This window comes from Bos taurus, chromosome 4 (assembly GCF_002263795.3).
Source record: "Bos taurus isolate L1 Dominette 01449 registration number 42190680 breed Hereford chromosome 4, ARS-UCD2.0, whole genome shotgun sequence".
NCBI classification, from domain to species: Eukaryota; Metazoa; Chordata; class Mammalia; order Artiodactyla; family Bovidae; genus Bos; species Bos taurus.
The window spans coordinates 102,496,317-102,515,257 of record NC_037331.1 but is presented as its reverse complement, the minus strand read 5'-3'; the positions used below and the strand labels follow the sequence as shown (position 1 = coordinate 102,515,257).

The window sequence follows — 18,941 nt, the reverse complement described above, 5'->3', positions numbered from 1 at the left end:
GACCCCATGGACTGTAGCCCACCAGGTTTCCTCTGTCCCTTGGATTTTCCAGGCGAGAATACTGGAGTGGGTTGCCATTTTCTACTCCAGGCAATCTTCCCAACCCAGGGATCAAACTCACATCTCCTCCAGCTCCTATATTGGCAGGCGGATTCTTTACCACGGGAAAGACATGGCTCGGTGGTAAAGAATCCATCTGCCAGCGCCGGAGACATGAGTTTGATCCCTGGTTCGGGAATGTCCCTTGGAGCAGGAAATGGCAACCCACTCCAGTATCCTTGCCTGGGAAATCCCATGGACAGAGGACCCTGGTGGGCTACAATCCGTGGGGTCGAGGAAGAATCAGACAGGACTTAGAGACTAACACAACAACTAGAAAATTTTCATTGATGTCTCCATAAAAGATATGGTCAAGAATGCCCTGGAGTCATTCAGCTTCTTTTTGTAGGCCGCCTGGGACTGAAGAGGAGTGGGGAGGCCCTGGGAGTGGAGGGACTGAAGAGGGGAGGGGAGGCCCTGGGAGTGCAGGCATCTAGTCCACGAGGAGCCAAGCACAGTTGCTTTCAAACACCAGGTTTCCATCTCTGGAGCTGACATTTCAGTGCTTCATCTGTTTTTGTTATCCTTTATTTTTCATATTCGGTCAGTGCTTTCAAAGGTGCTTTCTCAAGTCATGGATAAGAAGTAAAACTCAAGGATAAAATATTAAACATTATCTTTTACTAATTTCAGATGATCAGACTGAAACATTTGACATTTTACAGTTTAAATTTCTTCTTCAAGGAATGTTTATCCAGGGTTCCTCTAGTTTTGTTAACTATATTAAGGTTCAATTGGGTGATCATAACATATGTTAAAAGAATTTTCAGCTCTGGAGACTTCCCTGGTTGTCTGGTGGTTAAGACTCCATCCTCTCAATTCAGGGGGCCCAAGTTTGATTCCCTGGTCAGGGAACTTGATCCCACATGCTGCAACTAAGACCTGGCACAGACAAATACGTCTTTTTTTTTTATTTTTAAAGAAGAATTTTCATCTCTGAAATTGGTTTGGATTTTCAAAGTCGGCTCTTAGATAGTTTTTTACAAGGCATAGTGAGCATGTGTCTGAGGTATAGATCACAGCCACCATGCAGGAGAAAAATACTGTCTAACCTAGTCATTGTTGGTTTACGTATTAAAATGTAGATTGTTTCAACAGTAAATGTTAAACCATTTCATAATTATAGGTGGTATGTAATGATAAACTAATAGTTTATAATCTTTAAGCAAATGGATGATACACAACAAAACTCAGCAATGAAAATGAATTTGACCATATCCGCTGTCTATTTACTTTAAGCTTATCTCACTTGTTTATTCACTCAAATGTATTTCTGAAGCACCTGCTTTGTGCTGAGTGCTCTGCAAGGTGTTGGGGCTATAGAAGTGTACAACCTGCAACTCCAGCTCCTGCATCCCAGTGGGCGTATGTGGACAGTGGAAACAGTAACTCAGTTCAGCATAGGGTGGGTGTCGGGCAGGAGGAGAGTATGTGGGAGGAGCCCCTGACCGAAAGTGTTGGGGAAGGAGTTTCTAGACAGAATGACATCTAAGTGGAAGTCTGAGGGTAATTAGTGGTTTCAGTTAAAGAAGAGTATTCCGGGTAGTGGGAAAGCTAGCAGAGACCCAGAAACAAAAGTATCTGGTACAAACCCCTCTTCTGGACAAAATGGAGGAAAGGCTCAGGATTTATCTTCCCTCCAGAAACAAGTAAAATAACTGAACAAAATGTATGGGTTTTCACCACATTGGACTTGAGGCAACAAAGAAGAGGGATCATTGACAGATGAGTAGAACCCTACAGTCACCCCAGCTTCCCATCTTGAGAGAGTTTCTAGCTATGGTGCAGGGAGGAAGACTCCAGGGAGAACTCCGTGGTCTCCCTGAGTTGAGAGAATCGAGTGGTGAGTGTGGGAAGGAGAAGAGAGCTAGAGTTCACAACAGACAGTGCGGGAAAGCAGAGAGAAGCACACAGAGATGCTTCCAGAGGTTGCAGAAAATCTTCACTTGAGTTTTGATCAGTTTTAAGGTGTGAGGACACTACCCCAGATGAGGGAAAGAACCGCCCTAGGAGATTAAAGGGAACAATCCTCAGAGCTCACATAAGCATGGGAAAATGTTCCTGCTGTGGATTGAATTGTATTCTCCCAAAATTTGTATGTTGAAGCATAAGCCCCCATGCACATGTATTGGAGACTGAGTCTTGAAGGAGGAAGTCAAAGTTAAATGAGGTCATACGGTTGCATCCCTGATCTGATAGAACTGGTACCCTTATAAAAAGAGGAAGAGACACTGGGGCTCGCTGTCCACCGTGTGAGGACACAGCAAGTAGGCAGCTGTCCACAAGCCAGGAGGAAAGCTCCTAGCGACAACTGAACCTGCTGGAAACTTGACTGTGGATTTTCCACCTCCAGAACTGTGAAAAAATAAATTTCTGTTTTTTAAGCCACCCAATCGGTGGTATTTTGTGATGGCGGCCTGAGATGACTAGTAGTTTTTTTTTTTTTTTTTGGTACACTGTAGAAGACCTCATAATTCACAGAGCATCAGTTAGAGTACTCAGAAGAGTTTTGCCTCAGTAGTGGGGCAAATAGCCCCAGGTTAAAGCTGCTCTCATTCTGCCTAACACAGAAAAAAGTAAGACCTGAAACTGAACAAAGCTCAGGAATATTTATATAGAAAACCAAAAATATACAGCATCCAACAAGGTAAACTGAATAATGTCTAGCATCCAATCAAAACTAAGCAGAGAAGCAAGAAAATGGTACAGCTAAGAGTCGGACACGACTCAGCGACTTCACCTTCACTTTTCACCTTCACGCACTGGAGATGGAAATGGCAACCCACTCCAGTGTTCTTGCCTGAAGAATCCCAGGGACTGGGGAGCCTGGTGGGGTCTATGGGGTCTGTGGGGTCACACAGAGTCTATGGGGTCGCACAGAGTTGGCATGACTGAAGTGACTTAGCAGCAGTAGCAGCAGAATAGCATTAGTAGACAGAGATATTAAAAGAATTATTATAATGGAGTTACAGAGATATTAAAAGAATTATTATAATGGAGTTTTGTATGTTTAGGAACCTAGAGGAAAGATTGAACACATTAATTAGAAGCATTGAAAAATTTAAAGGATACAGATCAAATTCAACCTTTTAAAAATATTAGTTTATTGATATTTATTTGGCTGCTCTGGGTCTTATTAAATGGTTGTGGCATGCAGGATCTGGGATCTTCAATGTTCATTGCGGCATATGGGATCTTTAGTTGTGGCAAGACTCTGAATTGCAGCACGTGGGATCCTGTTCCCTGACCAAGGATTGAACCCAGATTCCCTACGTTGGTTTCTGTTCTCACAGTAGAGAAAACAGAGTCATCTCTTGAGAATCAGAGAAGTGTGGCAAGGCAAGAGGGTTGAGGGAGAGTGGAAACATGAAATACTTATGGAGGAGAATGAGAGAAAGCAGACTAGGGACCTGGAAGTAATCGCTTAGTCTTGAGGCTGCTGTTGAGACTGACGATCGTGAAATTATAGTGGCACAAATTAAAGTTTTGTAGTTTACCAGCATTCAGATACCCAGGTGTAGACAAGGAGAGAATAGGCAATCAGACTGATCCAGGACTGGGGCTTTATCAGGCATGTGTGGTGATAAGACAGCCGGGAAGAGATGTGCAGGTCAGAGGGTAGAGTTGAAGTGATGGCAGATCAGCACTGAAAGGGGAAATGGAGGAAGTTGAGCTTGATTAAATGTGCTAGAGCTTTGGAGACTCTTCCTCTCAGATCTATCCACTGTATTACACTGGTGGAGTCATCATCATCTCTCACCAAGATTATTGAAAGATTTCCTGACCACCTCCCTGCCTCTGGTTTTGAAAGTGGAATGTCAGGGTGGTGGCTGACAAGTAAAATGCTGTTTATTGGTTTTGAGGAGCTGAGAGGCTAACACAGTAGATGTATCTATGGGGGACAGGAGGACTTGAGTGAAGAGGGAGACCTTCCAGGAGCCTCTTGGGTTAGTCTCGTGTTTTCCAAAAGGAGGATTCTCATCTCACTTCCCAACCTACACTTGGCTGCTGGCATCCACATGTTGCTTCTTTCTGTTCCTTGAGTTGATCAGTGCAGAAATCTGTGGCCTAATTGCTCCCTACCTGATAGAAGATGTACGTGTCCTGTCCTCTGGGAAGCATAAATAGTTCTTGGCATTCACCCAATTTTTCGGAATCATTTTCCCCCTGAATAACCAGTGTCCATTTAATCTTCATATTCAATTCTTTCATTCATGTCAGGGAAACTTCCTTTCGTTTCTGAAGCAGTTTTCTTTGTTGGATTGAAGATAACAATTATTTTTGTGTTGGCTCATCTCTGTCCCTTTTCTGTATCTCTCAGTTTATCTGCAGCTTTAGCTACGTTGTTCTTTTTTCTCTGCCTTCAGTTATGATTGAAGGCATTGATTTGATTATAAGTCATATCTATTGTTTTCCCTACTAGTTGATTATCCTTAGTGTTTTGATGGGAGTGGTAGCAATTTAATCTAGCGGAAAACCAGATCATTGGTTGTATTTGGGCATATCTAATATAACTTAAACATGCTTATAAATTGTTTGTAAAGTTATCGTTTGTTGCCAGGAAGAACCTGATCACCTTTTATTTGCTCCTTCTGACTATAGTAAAAACCACTGAAATGTGGATTTCAGGATGGTTTCAGTGAATGTTTATAGAGCATCTGATGACACTTTTATCCCTTTCTTGCCAGTGTGAAAGTGTTAGTTATGCACTGGTGAGTCAGGCCACTTGAGAGGTAGTATTTCTGCTTTCCTAGGTAAAGTTAACCTCCTTGGATTTGTCCTCCAAGTGGCAGGTGTGAATACCTGAGATTTTACTAGCGCTCCTTGCCATCTGGTTGCTTTACCTCAGGCCTCTCCCAGACTCCACCCATCATTTGTCTTTCTTGCTTTGTTGGCTTGTTTTATATGGAATAGAAAGAAAGAATGCATTAAAATGGGATTTTCATTCACCTAGATGATTGCAACCTTAAAATTCTCTTTGTCCTCCAGACTTTCATTTTTAACAAGTGTGACCCATGTAAAGGAAATGCCTGCCATCACTGGGGGCATGTAGTCCCCAGAGAAGGCAATGGCACCCCATTCCAGTACTCTTGCCTAGAAAATCCCATGGACGGAGGAGCCTGGTAGGCTGCAGTCCATGGGGCGCTAAGGGTCGGACACGACTGAGCGACTTCACTTTTGCTTTTTACTTTCATACATTGGAGAAGGAAATGGCAACCCACTCCAGTGTTCTTGCCTGGAGAATCCCAGGAACGGGGGAGCCTAGTGGGCTGCCGTCTATGGGGTTGCACAGAGTCAGACATGACTGAAGCAACAGCAGCAGCAGCAGTCTCTTGAAAAATAATACCCTTTTTCTGACTACAGTAGAGTAGAAATGCCTAGCACTGCAGTAATAGATCTGGTAAAGAGTGGTCAGCTACTTTGCATTGTTTTTCTTTTTAGTTTTTCACTTATTAGATCTTGTGAAATCCTGACAGATAAACTGTAAAGTCTTGACCTTTTTTAAAAATATTATTTTGCATATGAATATGTTTTTTTAAAAAGCCAAACCGTGTTGAAAGCACAGGGACCATTTTATTCTGTAAAGAATAATCTTGATGCAGTCTCAGCTTTCTGTTTAATTATTTGGAAAATAAATTGACTCTCCTTTTCATCCTGTTCCTCTCTTCTTCCATAATCCCCTTTGGCTTATTTTACCTCAGTTGTGGAACTCTGAGGGGTTCTAAGTTTCTCTCCCTTTGCCAAGGGAAGGGAAGCAGTGAGGGTCAGAGGTGAAGTAATTTGAGTACAGTTTCAAGTCTAGTAATCCCTTGGAGACTCTATGAGGTGCAGAGGTTGTTTTGTCCTTCTTGGCCTCAGGAAAGATACAAGGGAAATAAGAGTGATTTGGTCAGTGTGTCTGATGCCAAAGCTGCTGCTCCCTATCTGCCCCCCTGCCTCCCACCAGTAGAAATTTATTTAAGAGGGAAAGTCTGGTTTTAGAAATCATGGGTGGTGCAGCTCAGTGATTAAAAGCATAGTCTTTGGAGTCAGAAAGATAGATTAGAAGGACATTGTTTAATTTCTTTGTGTTTCGGTTTCATCTGTAAACAGTAGGTAGTGAACACTTTTTAGCATTGCTGAGGACCTGAATCAGTGTTCATATAGTGCATAGCAAAATAATAATTCAGTAAATGGCAGCTTAAAAAAAAAAATCTCATATGAGAGCAAGTCCAGAAGCAAGGCTGATGTAGTAACTTAATATGCAACTCCTATCCTGGAGCCAGAAATTTAAACTGAGTGGAGTTGGGTATGATGCTGTCCAGAGTTACTATCCTACTGAAATATCTGACTCCAAAATCATGATTCATAGTTGTCGAAAAGAAGTGTTAAAAGCCCGAGTCCCAACTATGCTAGGGTTAGGATATATTGATTTCATGAGGAATGCAACATAAGTCTAGATTTCTTTAAATTTGGTGCCATCTTGCTTTAGTCAAAGAGCACTTGGTTAGTGCAGATTAGTTCACATAAGAAGAGAGGATTGAAGGATACATGGACATCTTATGGAATTTAAGGGCAGGGAGTACGGCTGGACCTCCTTGGTATTATTCATAACGGAATGTGTTTACTTCATCTTTTAGGATCTCTCTCTCTCTTTATAGCATTGGACAACATGGAACAACTTTTGCATTGTTTAGTTTCTTGAGTGTATCTGAATTGCTAATAGGTGCCCACTAGATCTGGTGACCATTGTGGTCCGTGTTGATGGAGTCATTTACACTAAATATGGCAACGAAGGCCCATCGGATTAGCAGAAGATACAGGTTTGTGGAGGATAAGCCTGTAGGGAAGGGCAGGCGCAGGAACCCTGTCTCTTGTTAATATTTTTACAAAAGAAAGAAAGATCTGGAAGCTGGTTGTGTATTAGCCCAGTTCCCCAAACTGAAGCTTCTAGCATTACATGGTGGCGGAATGCCATGAATGCATGCTAACTTTTTATGAGAAAATAAATCTCTTGGAAGCTGATCCTGCAAATCTAAATTTCCAAGTTTGCTGTTGTCACTTCATAATAAGGATTGAATGTTAATCTTCATCTTCTTTTGAATTTCTTCCAGAGATATGAAGACTATGGAATGACTCCCCCATCAGGCCCATTACCTAGGTAAGGTTTTTAGGAGAAAATGTATCAGGATTTTTTCACATAGGCTCTTTCTTAACTTTTGCAGCTTTGTTTCTTTTAGCTAATATGAACAGAAATGAAACTCTGAGTTGTGTGTTATCTTGGTGTAACCAGAAGAGGAGGAAAAAAGTTAGAATTTAAGTCCTCCTTCTAGTAATGACAGACTAGATAATTTGCTCATGATAACTGGAAAAGCTGGACAAGATTTAAGAACAAAAACAAAACACCAGGTAGCCATCAGGGCAGTGAAACAGAATGGAGCCAAGATCTAGCAAATCCAGAGAAGTGAACCCTGCTTTTGGGTCCACTTTCTCCCACGGATACTGCTGATTCCAGACAAGGTGGCTGAGAAGCTGAGCAAAACTTTTGACAAGACTCATGAGATTTGGAGTCCTAAAAATGCACTGTATCAGAAGTTTTGGGGGGACTTCACTGGTGGTCCATTGGTTAAGGCTCCACCTTCCAATGCAGGGGGTGCAGATTCATTCCCTGGTAAGGGAGCAAAGATTCCCTGTGCCTCATGGCCAAAAAACCAGGTCATAAACAACAGAAGCAATAGTGTAGCAAGTGCAATAAAGACTTTTAAAATGGTTCATATGAAAAAAAGTCTTAAAACCTAGGGAAGTAGAAGGAAGGAAATAATAAAAATAAGAATAGAATCAGTGAAGTAGAAAACAAATGCCATACTAGAGAAGATCAGCAAAGCTGAAAGTTAGTTCTTTGAAAAACTCCTAGAAAGAGAAGACCTGAATAGTCCTATAACTATTAAAGAGATTAAAATCATTATTAAAATTCTTTCTACAAAGAAAACTTTAGGGCCCAGTGGCTTCAACAGTAAATTCTACCAAACACTGAAGGAAGAAAAGATACCAGTATCATACAAACTCTCCTAAAGAACAGAAAAAAAGAAAACACTCCCTGACTCATTTTATGAGACCAGCATAACCTTGATAACCAAAAACAGAAAGGACAAGGACATTGCAAGGCAGGAAACATTAAAGGCCAGTTTCATTCATGAACATAGATGCCAAAAATTTGAAACTGTATATTAGCAAGTGTATAATATAATACAATAGGCTATCACATCATAATCAAATTGGATTTTTTTCCAGCAGGACAAGAGTAATGTAATATTTTAAAAAATCATTATAATTCACCACTTCGAAGTGAATAAAGGAGGAAAATCTTCTCATTTCAATAGATAAAACATTTGATAAAGTTCAACATCCATTCATAGTAGAAATCTTTGTAAACACAGAATAGAAGCAGAGAGATAGGAATCTGATAAAAGTATCTTGGCAAATACTGGTTAATGGTAGAATGTTAAAAACTTTCCCTTTGAGAGCAAAAGCAAGACAAAGTTGCCTGCTTGCATTACTTCTATTCAGCATTGCCCTGGCCATCCTAGCCAGTATAATAACGCAAGAAAAAGTAACAGAAAGATTAAGGAATTCAAATAGAAAATTAATACTGTTATTATTAACAGATGATATACTTTTGTAGTAGAAAAGTCCTAAAATGTCAACACATGAGTTGTTAGAATTAAGGAACTTTAGCAAGATGGCTAAATAGCAAGATCTTAATAATTAAATTACAAAGTAGTTGGATACCAAGATGAACAAGATCAGTATACATTATAAGACCAGTATACAAAAATCTCTTCTATTCATGAGCAATGACAGAAAATAAAAAAAATTTAAAGGTACTATATAAAATAGCATTCAAAAATATGAAATACCTCAGGATAAATCTAACTGAAGATAGTCAAGCCTTCTAAAGAAAGATATTCATGGATTGTGCAACTCAATATTTTTAAAATGTCAAATCTCCCCAAATGGTCTACAGAGTCATTGCAGTCCCATTCAAAATCCCAATAGTTTATTGCATTTTTTATTTATTTTTTAAAAATTAATTCATTTATTATAATTGGAGGCTAATTACTTTACCATATTGTGGTGGTTCTGGCCACACACTGACATGAATCAGCCACAAGTGTACATGTGTTCCCCTGTCCTGAACCCCCATCCCGTCCCTCTGAGCTGTCCCAGTGCACCGGCTTTGAGTACCCTGTTTGATGCATCGAACTTGGACTGGTCATCTGTTTCACATATGGTAATATACATGTTTCAATGCTGTTCTCTCAAATCATCCCACCCTCGCCTTCCCCCACAGAGTCCAAAAGTCTGTTCTTTATATCTGTGTCTTTTGCTGTCTCTGTTGCATTTTTTAATATGTGGAAATAGACGAACTCATCTAAAATATATGTAGATATGCAAGGGGCCAAGAGTAGCCAAGACACTTTGAGAAAGAAGAGTAAGATGTTAGGACTGTATTCTAAATGTTGCAAATTACTGTCAAGGAATGAGGAGTGTGGTGTTGCTGTAAAGCAAGACAAGTAGACCAATAGAGCAGAAAAGAGCATTCATAATCAGACCCACATGTGAATAGACAATTGATTTATTACAATGAAGGAATTGTAATAAAGACTTAGTCTCAGAAATCACATTCAACTATCCCTTGAATGATTCAGCTCTCCCTCTAGTCACACAGAAGTAGGAGTGTTATCTGCTTTCTCCTTACTTTCTCTTTATTTGCCCTCATTTTCAGAAGCTTTTGCTTTTCGCCAGCCCTCCTCCCCTTCTCCACGCACTGCTTTGTGGTCCAAAAGCAACAAAGTAAAGGGAACAGGTGGAGACTCGATGATCCGGGGCAAAAGCTAATGCTCGGGGGCCACGTGATCTGGTTTTGCCTGGTTCAATCCTAATTTATTCCTGTTGTTCAGCATAATTGTAAATTCCACTCTCAAAAGTGTTCTGGTTTGGATGCTAAATTTTATAGTCACCCAAGGTAAATTAGAGTATTTGGATCACACAGAACTCTCTGAGTATACAGTTTAGGATGAAAGGGGTGTAGGTATAAGCAGGAGGGTGCTAATTGATTGGATAAAGCAGAAATCATTAATAAAAAGGCAAGCTCTTGTTCCTAGGTTAATGGTCCAGAGATTATACTTAGTTTAGGTGAGCTCTAGTTTACAGGGCTGGAAGGAGGAGTGTGTATTGGTTAAGCTCTTAGATCTGTAAGGTCAGAGATGTCAGACACCTATTTCTGAGGTCAGTCAGAAATAGCAGCAGTTATTTAAAGAGAGTAATACAGGTTGCCTGGGTTTCAGTTTATGGACTGTACTCCAGAAATGACAGTGTAGAATCAGAGCAAGTTGGTGTACTTTCTCATCAAACTGGTTTAATCTATTAGTCAGTTCAGGTGCTCAGTCATGTCCGACTCTTTGCGACCGCATGGACTGCAGCATGCCAGGCTTCCCTGTCCATCACCAACTGCTGGAGCTTGCTCAAACTCATGTGCATTGAGTCAGTACTGCTATCCAACCATCTCATCGTCTGTCATCCCCTTCTCCTCCTGCCTTCAGTCTTTCCCAGCATCAGGGTCTTTTCCAATGAGTCACTTCTTCATATCAGGTGGCCAAAGTATTGGAGCTTCAGCTTCAGCATCAGTCCTTCCAAGGGATATTCAGGACTGATTTCCTTTAGGATGGACTGGTTTGATCTCCATGCAATCCAAGTTTTAATCTATTAATTACTGGTTAACTGTCATTTGCAAGGAATTATAACTAAACCATCATTCTTTTTTTTTAATTTTTGAGTATCTTTAAAAGAGTGGTTCTCAGGGTGAGATTCTCAGATCCTTAGAGGGTCCTTGAGGCCCGTTGAGGGAGGTCTGTGAGGTCAAAGCTATTTTTATAATAATATGAAGATGTCATCTGACTTTTCTCATTGCTTTGACCTTTGTACGGAGGTAAGAATGCAGTGGTGGGTGAAGCTGTGGTGCCTTGGCTTGAATCCAGACAGTGACACCTAGCTGTTCAAGGACTCATTCCAGTCTTCCTCACTGCTGGGCAATCACAGATGTTTTTATTTTTATTTTTTACAGCATTTTTTTAAATGCCAGTTTTATGTTAGTATATCATTGAAACAGTAAAAATAAATTTTAAAGATTTATTTATTTTTGGCTGTGGTGAGTCTTAACTGCTGTGCAGGCTTTCTCTAGTTGTGGAGAGCAGGGGCTACTCTTCATTGTGGTGTGGAGGCTTCTCATGGCAGTAGCTCCTCTTGTTGTGGAGCACGGGCTCTTCAGTAGCTGTGGCTTGTGGGCTCTAGAGGCAAGGGCTCAGTAATTGTGGTGCATGGGCTTAGTTGCTCCATGGCATGTGGGATCTTCCCAGACCAGGGATCAAACCTGTGTCCCCTGCATGGGCAGGCAGATTCTTAACCACGGGACCACCAGGGAAGCCCCAAAATTAATTTTATTAAACCTAAACCCTAGAGTCTCTTAACAGTCTGGATGACAGGAATGGAGACACATATAAAACACTTCTGCTGATTATGGCCTCTGATTATGCTGATCAGAGAACTGATCTAACTGTTGCCGTGTTTTTGCTTGAACAAACAGCCTGTGGACTTGAGTGTTTGGCTTTGAAAATGAGCAGTGGGCAGGAAAACAACTGACAGCAGTTACTGCCAGTGATCAAATTAAGTTTTCAATTGGAAATTAAAATTTTACAAACTTGTCTGCCACGGTGAAATGGACAGTTTCTTAGTACTTAAAGCCTTTTCTGATGAGCTCAATGGTGATATTAATGAATGTGATTTTGGGTTACTGCAAAATAAAATGTGTCAATATCAAGAAAGTCTGCATAATTCAGTGAACCATTACTTTCCAAATGAGCAATGTCATACAATCATGCATAAGTCTATTCAAAGTGCAAGGAAGACCAGTAGTTTTAACATAACAGAAGATGAAAAGTTCATTGATAGTTTCAGAGTCAATATTGCCACTAACCTTCATAGGAAATATTGTTGAGTTTTGGTGTGGTTTCAGAGAAGAATATTTAATGGAAATACTATTTGAATATTATTTGGTAGGCTATTAAAATCTTCCTCCTTTTCCCAACTACATATTTATGCTTTTCTTCGTAAAATAACTGATGGAAACTGATTGAATACAAAGTGTAGGAGAATCCAGATATCTTCTATTAAGGAATTTTTTTAAAAACGTAGAACACTTCTCATTAAATTTGGGTGGGGGGCATGTAGGAAAATATGGGCTTCTCTGGTGGCTCAGATGGTAAAGAATCCACCTGCAATCCAAGAAACCCAGGTTTGATCCCTGTGTCAGGAAGATTCCATGGAGAAGGGAATGGCTACCTACTCCAGTATTAGTTAATTCTGTGAAAAATGTTGACATGTAATAGGTTTAATATTGTTATTTTTAAATGAATTTTTCATTTGCTCTGTTTTAATTTTGAACGTGATATTTATCTGTAGATATGCTCCACATAAACAAGAACTCTTGAAAGTGTTAGTTACTCAGTTGTGTCTGACTCTTTGTGACCCTGTGGACTGTAGCCTGCCAAGCTCCTCTGTCCGTGGAATTCTCCAGGCAAGAATACTGGAATGGGTTGCCATACCCTCCTCCAGGGGATCTTCTGGAGCCAGGGACTGAACCCCAGACTCCTGCATTGCAGGCAGATTCTTTACCATCTGAGCCACCAGGGAAGCCAAATAAACAAAAGCTCTTGTGAATCCTTCCCTCTTAGCTCAGTTGGTAAAGAATCCGCCTGCAATACAGGAGACCCCGGTTCAATTACTGGGTCGGGATGATCCACTGGAGAAGGGATGGGCTACCCACTCCAGAATTCTTGGGCTTCCCTTGTGGCTCAGCTGATAGAGAATCCACCTACAATTCGGGAGACCTGGGTTCGATCTCTGGGTTGGGAAGATCCCCTGGAGAAGGGAAAGGCTACCCACTCCAGTATTCTGGCCTGGAGAATTCCATGGAATAGCCCATGGGGTTGCAAAGAGTCAGACACTACTGAGCGACTTTTACTTTCACTTGTGAGTCCTTATTTTCATGAATGCAAGTACGTCCTGAGACTAAATAGTTTGAGAATCCCTGCTTTAGAGCACTAGTTTTCAGCCTTGATGAAACTCAGGGACATCAGTGGAGCTTTAAAAACTACCATGGTGTGGGTCCTATGTCTAAAGATTCTATTTTTGGGAGGTCTGGGGTGTGGTGTGGGTTCCCCAGATAACCCTAATATATAGCCAGGGTTGAGATCCACTCCTTTAGTCGACTGCTAGAGATGAACGTGCCCTGGAGCTTGAGATGCACCCTTTTTGGGTCTGTAAACTAGAGCATTTTTTCTCCAGTCATCTGGCAGATTAGTCAAGCATCAGCTGTGTTCCTGCATGTGTACTGGACGGTATATATACAGTTTGTAGCACAGGAGATTTGTCAGGAGCAAGTAGAGTCCCTGTCCTCGGGGAGCCCATGTTCTGGGAGAAGAGATGGCTAATAAGCCAACAGACACATAGGTCTTATATTGCTTCAGGGCTGAGGGTGGACCTAATAAAATACCAGAACCAGGCAAGTGTGGTCCTAATGTTTGGGTGTGCTTCACCTTCAGACCCAGTTTTGGACCCGGTTTGCTGCAGTCTTCGGAGCTGGTGCCTCCCGAGCCCCCACAGCCCCAAGCATCATCTGAAGCCACCTCATTTGCTGCCCGAGGGATCTACTCTGAGGAGGGGCCGTCAGTGGCCCGGCCTCGGCCTGTTGGGGGCACCACAGGTACACGTGGGCATTTCTTTCTGGCTAAGTTCTGCAGAGAACATTTTAGACTTCCGGGTGTCAGCATCCCAGCCCTGGCCTCTTCTGGCGGTAAGAGCTATGTTCCCTCGGATCCTGTTGGAGATGCATGGCTGGGAGGTGGGAAAGGACAGAGTGGCTGAGATCCCAAGACCTGGGGCCTCCGATTTGTTCCTGAGTCAGAGTCTCGAAAACAGTCCCTTCATGTGAAATTCCCAGCACATGTCTTCCAGGGAAAACGTTTCTGAAAACTTACCGTGAAACAGAAACACCTATTTCTGAGTGCTTACGATGGCATGAAAACAAGCGTTTATTTTAAGGAAGGCAGTTTCTAAAGTTGATCCACGGTGACTACAGGGAGATTAGTGTTTTATTTGGTCACTTCTGGGAGGGTACAACCACGGTTTTGTCCTCGAGCCTTACTTCCCTCGTTTTTCCCCTTCTACCTTTGCCTTGATCTTCTTCTCTTTTCTAAAATGTCCGTGTCATTTCCGCATGCCTCTGTGCCTGTCCCGTCTCTGCAGTCACTCACGGGCAGAGTCGGCAGTGGAAGGTCAGGGGAAGCTGGTGACAACGTGAAACTGTTCTAGGTTTTTTCTGTCTGCTCTTTCAAATCATCATTAAAAGAACAGTCTTAGAAGACAACAGATATAAAGTGCTTAAAATAGTGCCTACGGCTATGGCTAAGTCACTTCAGTCGTGTCCGACTCTGTGTGACCCCATAGACAGCAGCCCACCAGGCTCTCCCATCCCTGGGATTCTCCAGGCAAGAACACTGGAGTGGGTTGCCATTTTCCTTCTCCAGTACATGAAAGTGAAAAGTGAAAGTGAAGTCGCTCAGTCCTGTCCCACCCTCAGCGACCCCATGGACTGCAGCCCTCCAGGCTCCTCTGTCCATGGGATTTTCCAGGCAAGAGTACTGGAGTGGGGTGCCAGTGCCTGGAATATCATAAATTGTAATACTTATTAGCTGCTATTATTACTACTCTTATTTCTGGTGATGGTGTAAATCATTAACTTTTTGGAAAGCAGCTTGGCAATATAACTTGATGAGCCTTTGACTTGGTAATTTGGGAATATGGGCTCCTCCCTGTCCCCTGAGGAGATCCAAAATATTGGAGAAAAACTACATGTGCAAGGATGTTTATTGAAGCATTGTTCAGAATAGCAAACAACTGTGAGCTCCCTCAATACCGAGTTATAAGGGCATCAGCGAGTAAACTTGTACAGCTATCTAAAATGAAGAGCTCAGAGCCAGAAAAAGGGAATTTCAGATTTTCTGATTGCCTCCTATGCATTTGGTACTTGACCTATTTTGTCTCTTTTAATCCTTGAAATAGCACTGTGAGATAGATTTTTTTTTTTAATCTCCATTTGAAAAGTGAGGCATTGAGTCTCAGCTGGAAAGATTACTGGGTGTTCAAGGTCACAGGCTTGTCAGTGGTTGAGCTGGAATGCAAACCCCTGCCTGCTGGGGGGTGGTGGGCCACTTGAATCATGAGGGAGCCTGTGCTGCCTCGTTAAGTGAACAAAGCAAAATACAGAATCATGTCTCAACTATGATTTCAACTGCTGTTGCAAGTCTAACACAAAGGTGTGCTTTTCTCCCTGTGAGGTTGTCTGAACCTTCACAAGTGATGACGAACACTGTGCTGCATTTCCGTCTTTTGCAAGATTTGCTCAAACAATGTCTGTTGGGCAATGTCCATTGTCTGATGGTTCTAAGAATTTTAATAGTGTTAGGAATCTTCAGTAACAAATGCTTCAGGACAAGTGCTCCTGTAGAGTACATTTTTTAAAAAAGTATTTGATTAACAGAGGCTGTTAATTAGGTAACTAGAGTAGGAACAGCCTGGAAGATGGAGAGGTCTTACCTCTGGAAAACCCTGAACCTTTGTGGGACTAGCCTGAGCATTCCAGATGAATGAGACAATCCCAGGTGCATTTGGAAATCAATGTTTTATTTCACAGCATTTGAAGATCTGTTTTTTTTCTCCCTTGATCTGTTGAATAGGGTCATTTCCATATGCCAAAGTTGATGGGAGAGAAAAATATGTTATTTAAAGGCTAGCTTTCACAGCCACACAAGGCCATGGTGTGCCTAAGTGTAGAATGAGCGCTAGAGATCATCTGTCTTTGCTTTAGTATACCTCGATGAAGAGGTTGGGTGGGTGGCTTTGTCGACTGAAAAAGAGGGACAACTTGGGAGGTGAGTTTTATTTGGGGTGAAATGAGGACTATAGCCTGGGAGACAGCACCTCAGATAGCTCTGAGAAACTGCTTCAAAGAGACAGCGGGGGAAGGTCAATATATGATTTGGTGAAAGGGGAGTTCAGTGCAACCAGGCACTTACTTTACAAGAGGTTTTCTGCTAGTCCCCGGGAGCTGATGTCATCATGAAGGGATTTAGTGCTTTTCTAGATATGAGGAGATGCAAAGATTGGGATCATGAAATCAGTTCCTGAAAATACCTAACTATCTAAAGACCTGTTCCACCAGATTCCCTGGAGCACAGAGTGCCTCACTCCACCCTGAACTCCCTTGGGGTGTTGAAGGTCAACAGCTGCAACAGCACAGGGTTCGGTCTCCTCAGAGGCAGGTGACAAATGCCCTAGTTGTTCAGTCACTGGCTCATGCTCTCGGCAAGTGCCCATTTGTCATGGATAGTTTAAATTTTTAATTATGATATGACTAAATTTTGAAAACAATGTGAATATAACAAAAATGTACTTTAACATTTTGAACTCAAATACACACTCTACCTGTTTTTTTTTTTTTTTTAAAAAGGCATATTGCATTTTCATTTCCTTGTGAGTCTGAAAATCATAAGCAAGGAAGAACTAGGTTTCAGCTTCTTTATGGCTCCAAAACTTTTCACTCCTTTTTTTCTGAATGAATAAGGTCCCCATTATCTGTAGCCTCAACAGAAATGAATGGAAGGGCCCTCCATTATCCCCTTTATTCCCCGTCTTTTGATGTCTGACCAGGAAAATAGAAACATCACTAATAGCCACTGTATTGAGAGAAAGTAAAAGCCCAGAAGCCCAGAAGCTCAGGTCTGGTTTTCTTAGGAAGTGTCTTTTCTGGGGGTAGAATTGGTGCCACATTTGAACAATGCTCATGTCCCCAGGGCGTGCCGAGGTCAGAACCAGAGTATCTCACTTGAGTAGCCTTCCACTCCCCTGCTGGTGTTCACTGGGCCCCTCCCTGTGTTCCTCCAGGCTCTCAGATCCAGCACCTGACGCAGGTGGGAATTGCCAGCAGAATCGGAGCTCAGCCAGTGGAAATCCCACCCAGCAGAGGCGGCCAGTATGGGGGGCCAGGTTGGCCTGCCTATGGGGAGGACGAAGCTGGCCGGAGAGAGGCTGTGAGTATCTTGTGTTGGGATCATCGTTGAGAATTCAGACACGATGGATATGGATTTCAGTTTTATAAGATGAAAAGAGCTATGGGGACGAATGATGTGAAGGTTGCATAATAGTGTGAATGTATTTAAAACCACTTAAGCATGGTTCAAATGGTAAATGGTATAGCTGCTGCTGCTTCTGCATGGGAGATCTCGCTTTAAAACCTGCATGAAGTTTTAAGCTCCGTCACTTTTTTCCTCCTTGAGTGTATTTTTCTTTTCACACAGTCATGCATGCATGCTAAGTTGCTTCAGTTGTGTCCGACTCTTTGTGATCTTATGGACTGTCGCCCGCCAGGCTCCACTGTTCATGGGATTCTCCAAGCAAGAACACTGGAGTGGGTTGCCATTTCCTCCTCCAGGGGATCTTCCCGACTCAGGGGTTGAACTTGGTTCAACTTGGTTAAACTTGGATCGACATGAGTTCGATCCCTGGGTCAGGAAGATCCCCTGGAGTAGGAAATGGCACCCTACTCCAGTATTCTTGCCTGGAGAATCCCATGGACAGAGGAGCCTGGTGGGCTACAGTCTATGGGGTCCCAAGAGTTGGACATGACTGAAGAGACCCGCATGCATGCGTTACAGTCTCAGGTCTGCACTTTACCTTTGCTGACGTTTTGCCTTTTCTGTGCCTGGCTTAGTTTCCTGAGCTGTTTTGGGTTTTCCCATCAAATCCAATGTGCACTTTTTGAGGGCCTCTTGGTCACAGTTTGCAGAAGTGAAATGTGGAAGTTATTCCAGGGCTCAAATGTCCTGTTTACCAGGCTATCAAGTTGCTCTTACCACAAGTGAAATCACAGATGTAGTATGTGTATGTGTCTATAAAGAGATTTTTTTTTCACTGAAAAAATACGAAAAAAAATCACTGAAAAGTATAATTCTTATCAAAGGAATGCCCAGTTAATCCATATTTTGCCAATGTCAGCAAAGCTAGTGTATGCTTTTGTGCAGATAGCTTAAAAAAAAAAAAAGCTGTGCAGAGCACTGACACATAGACACACAGACAGACAGATAGGATGGAAGATGACTTTGTGATCTTGTTGCCGTTCCACGGGCCCCATATGTGTTCTCATCACCCCTTCCTTGGGTTCCAGACTCAGAGCAAAGGCAGTTGCTCTTCCCATCGGTCTATCTGCCAGTTTCTGCTTATCCCTCTGAGCAGACATCCTTATCAGACCTTGCCCTCTCTGGGATGCTCCAGCCTCCCTCCCTGTCCAGCTCTTCAGGGCCCTTCCTGGCTCCCCAGTGGCCCACTCTCCTTCCACACATGGCAGCACAGGGATTAGCCAGTGGGGCCAACTGCACGTTCATTCTTTCTGTCTTTAATCAAGTGTGTATAGTTCAATTCAGTTCAGGTCAGTCCCTCAGTCGTGTCCGACTCTTCGTGACCCCGTGAATCGCAGGACGCCAGGCCTCCCTGTCCATCACCAACTCCCTGAGTTCACCCAGACTCACGTCCATCGAGTCAGTGATGCCATCCAGCCATCTCATCCTCTGTTGTCCCCTTCTCCTCCTGCCCCCAATCCCTCCCAGCATCAGAGTCTTTTCCAATGAGTCAACTCTTCACATGAGGTGGCCAAAGTACTGGAGTTTCAGCTTCAGCATCATTCCCTCCAA

At 42.4% G+C, this 18,941-nt stretch overlaps 1 protein-coding gene across 8 annotated transcripts in view; it reads left to right on the top strand.

Annotated features, from left to right (window-relative positions):
• The window catches only part of KIAA1549, a 134,327-nt gene that overhangs the window by 100,161 nt on the left and 15,225 nt on the right, over positions 1–18,941 (top strand). For all 8 annotated transcript variants that reach the window (XR_009494127.1, XR_009494124.1, XR_009494122.1 and 5 more), the window contains exons 17-19: positions 7,194–7,240; positions 13,740–13,900; positions 17,140–17,285. Coding sequence is in view for 2 of the 8 variants with exons in the window: in NM_001080267.2 (NP_001073736.2) it covers positions 7,194–7,240; positions 13,740–13,900; positions 17,140–17,285 (354 nt within the window). In the remaining 6 variants the exon portion in view is untranslated. The remainder of the gene's footprint in view (positions 1–7,193; positions 7,241–13,739; positions 13,901–17,139; positions 17,286–18,941) is intronic.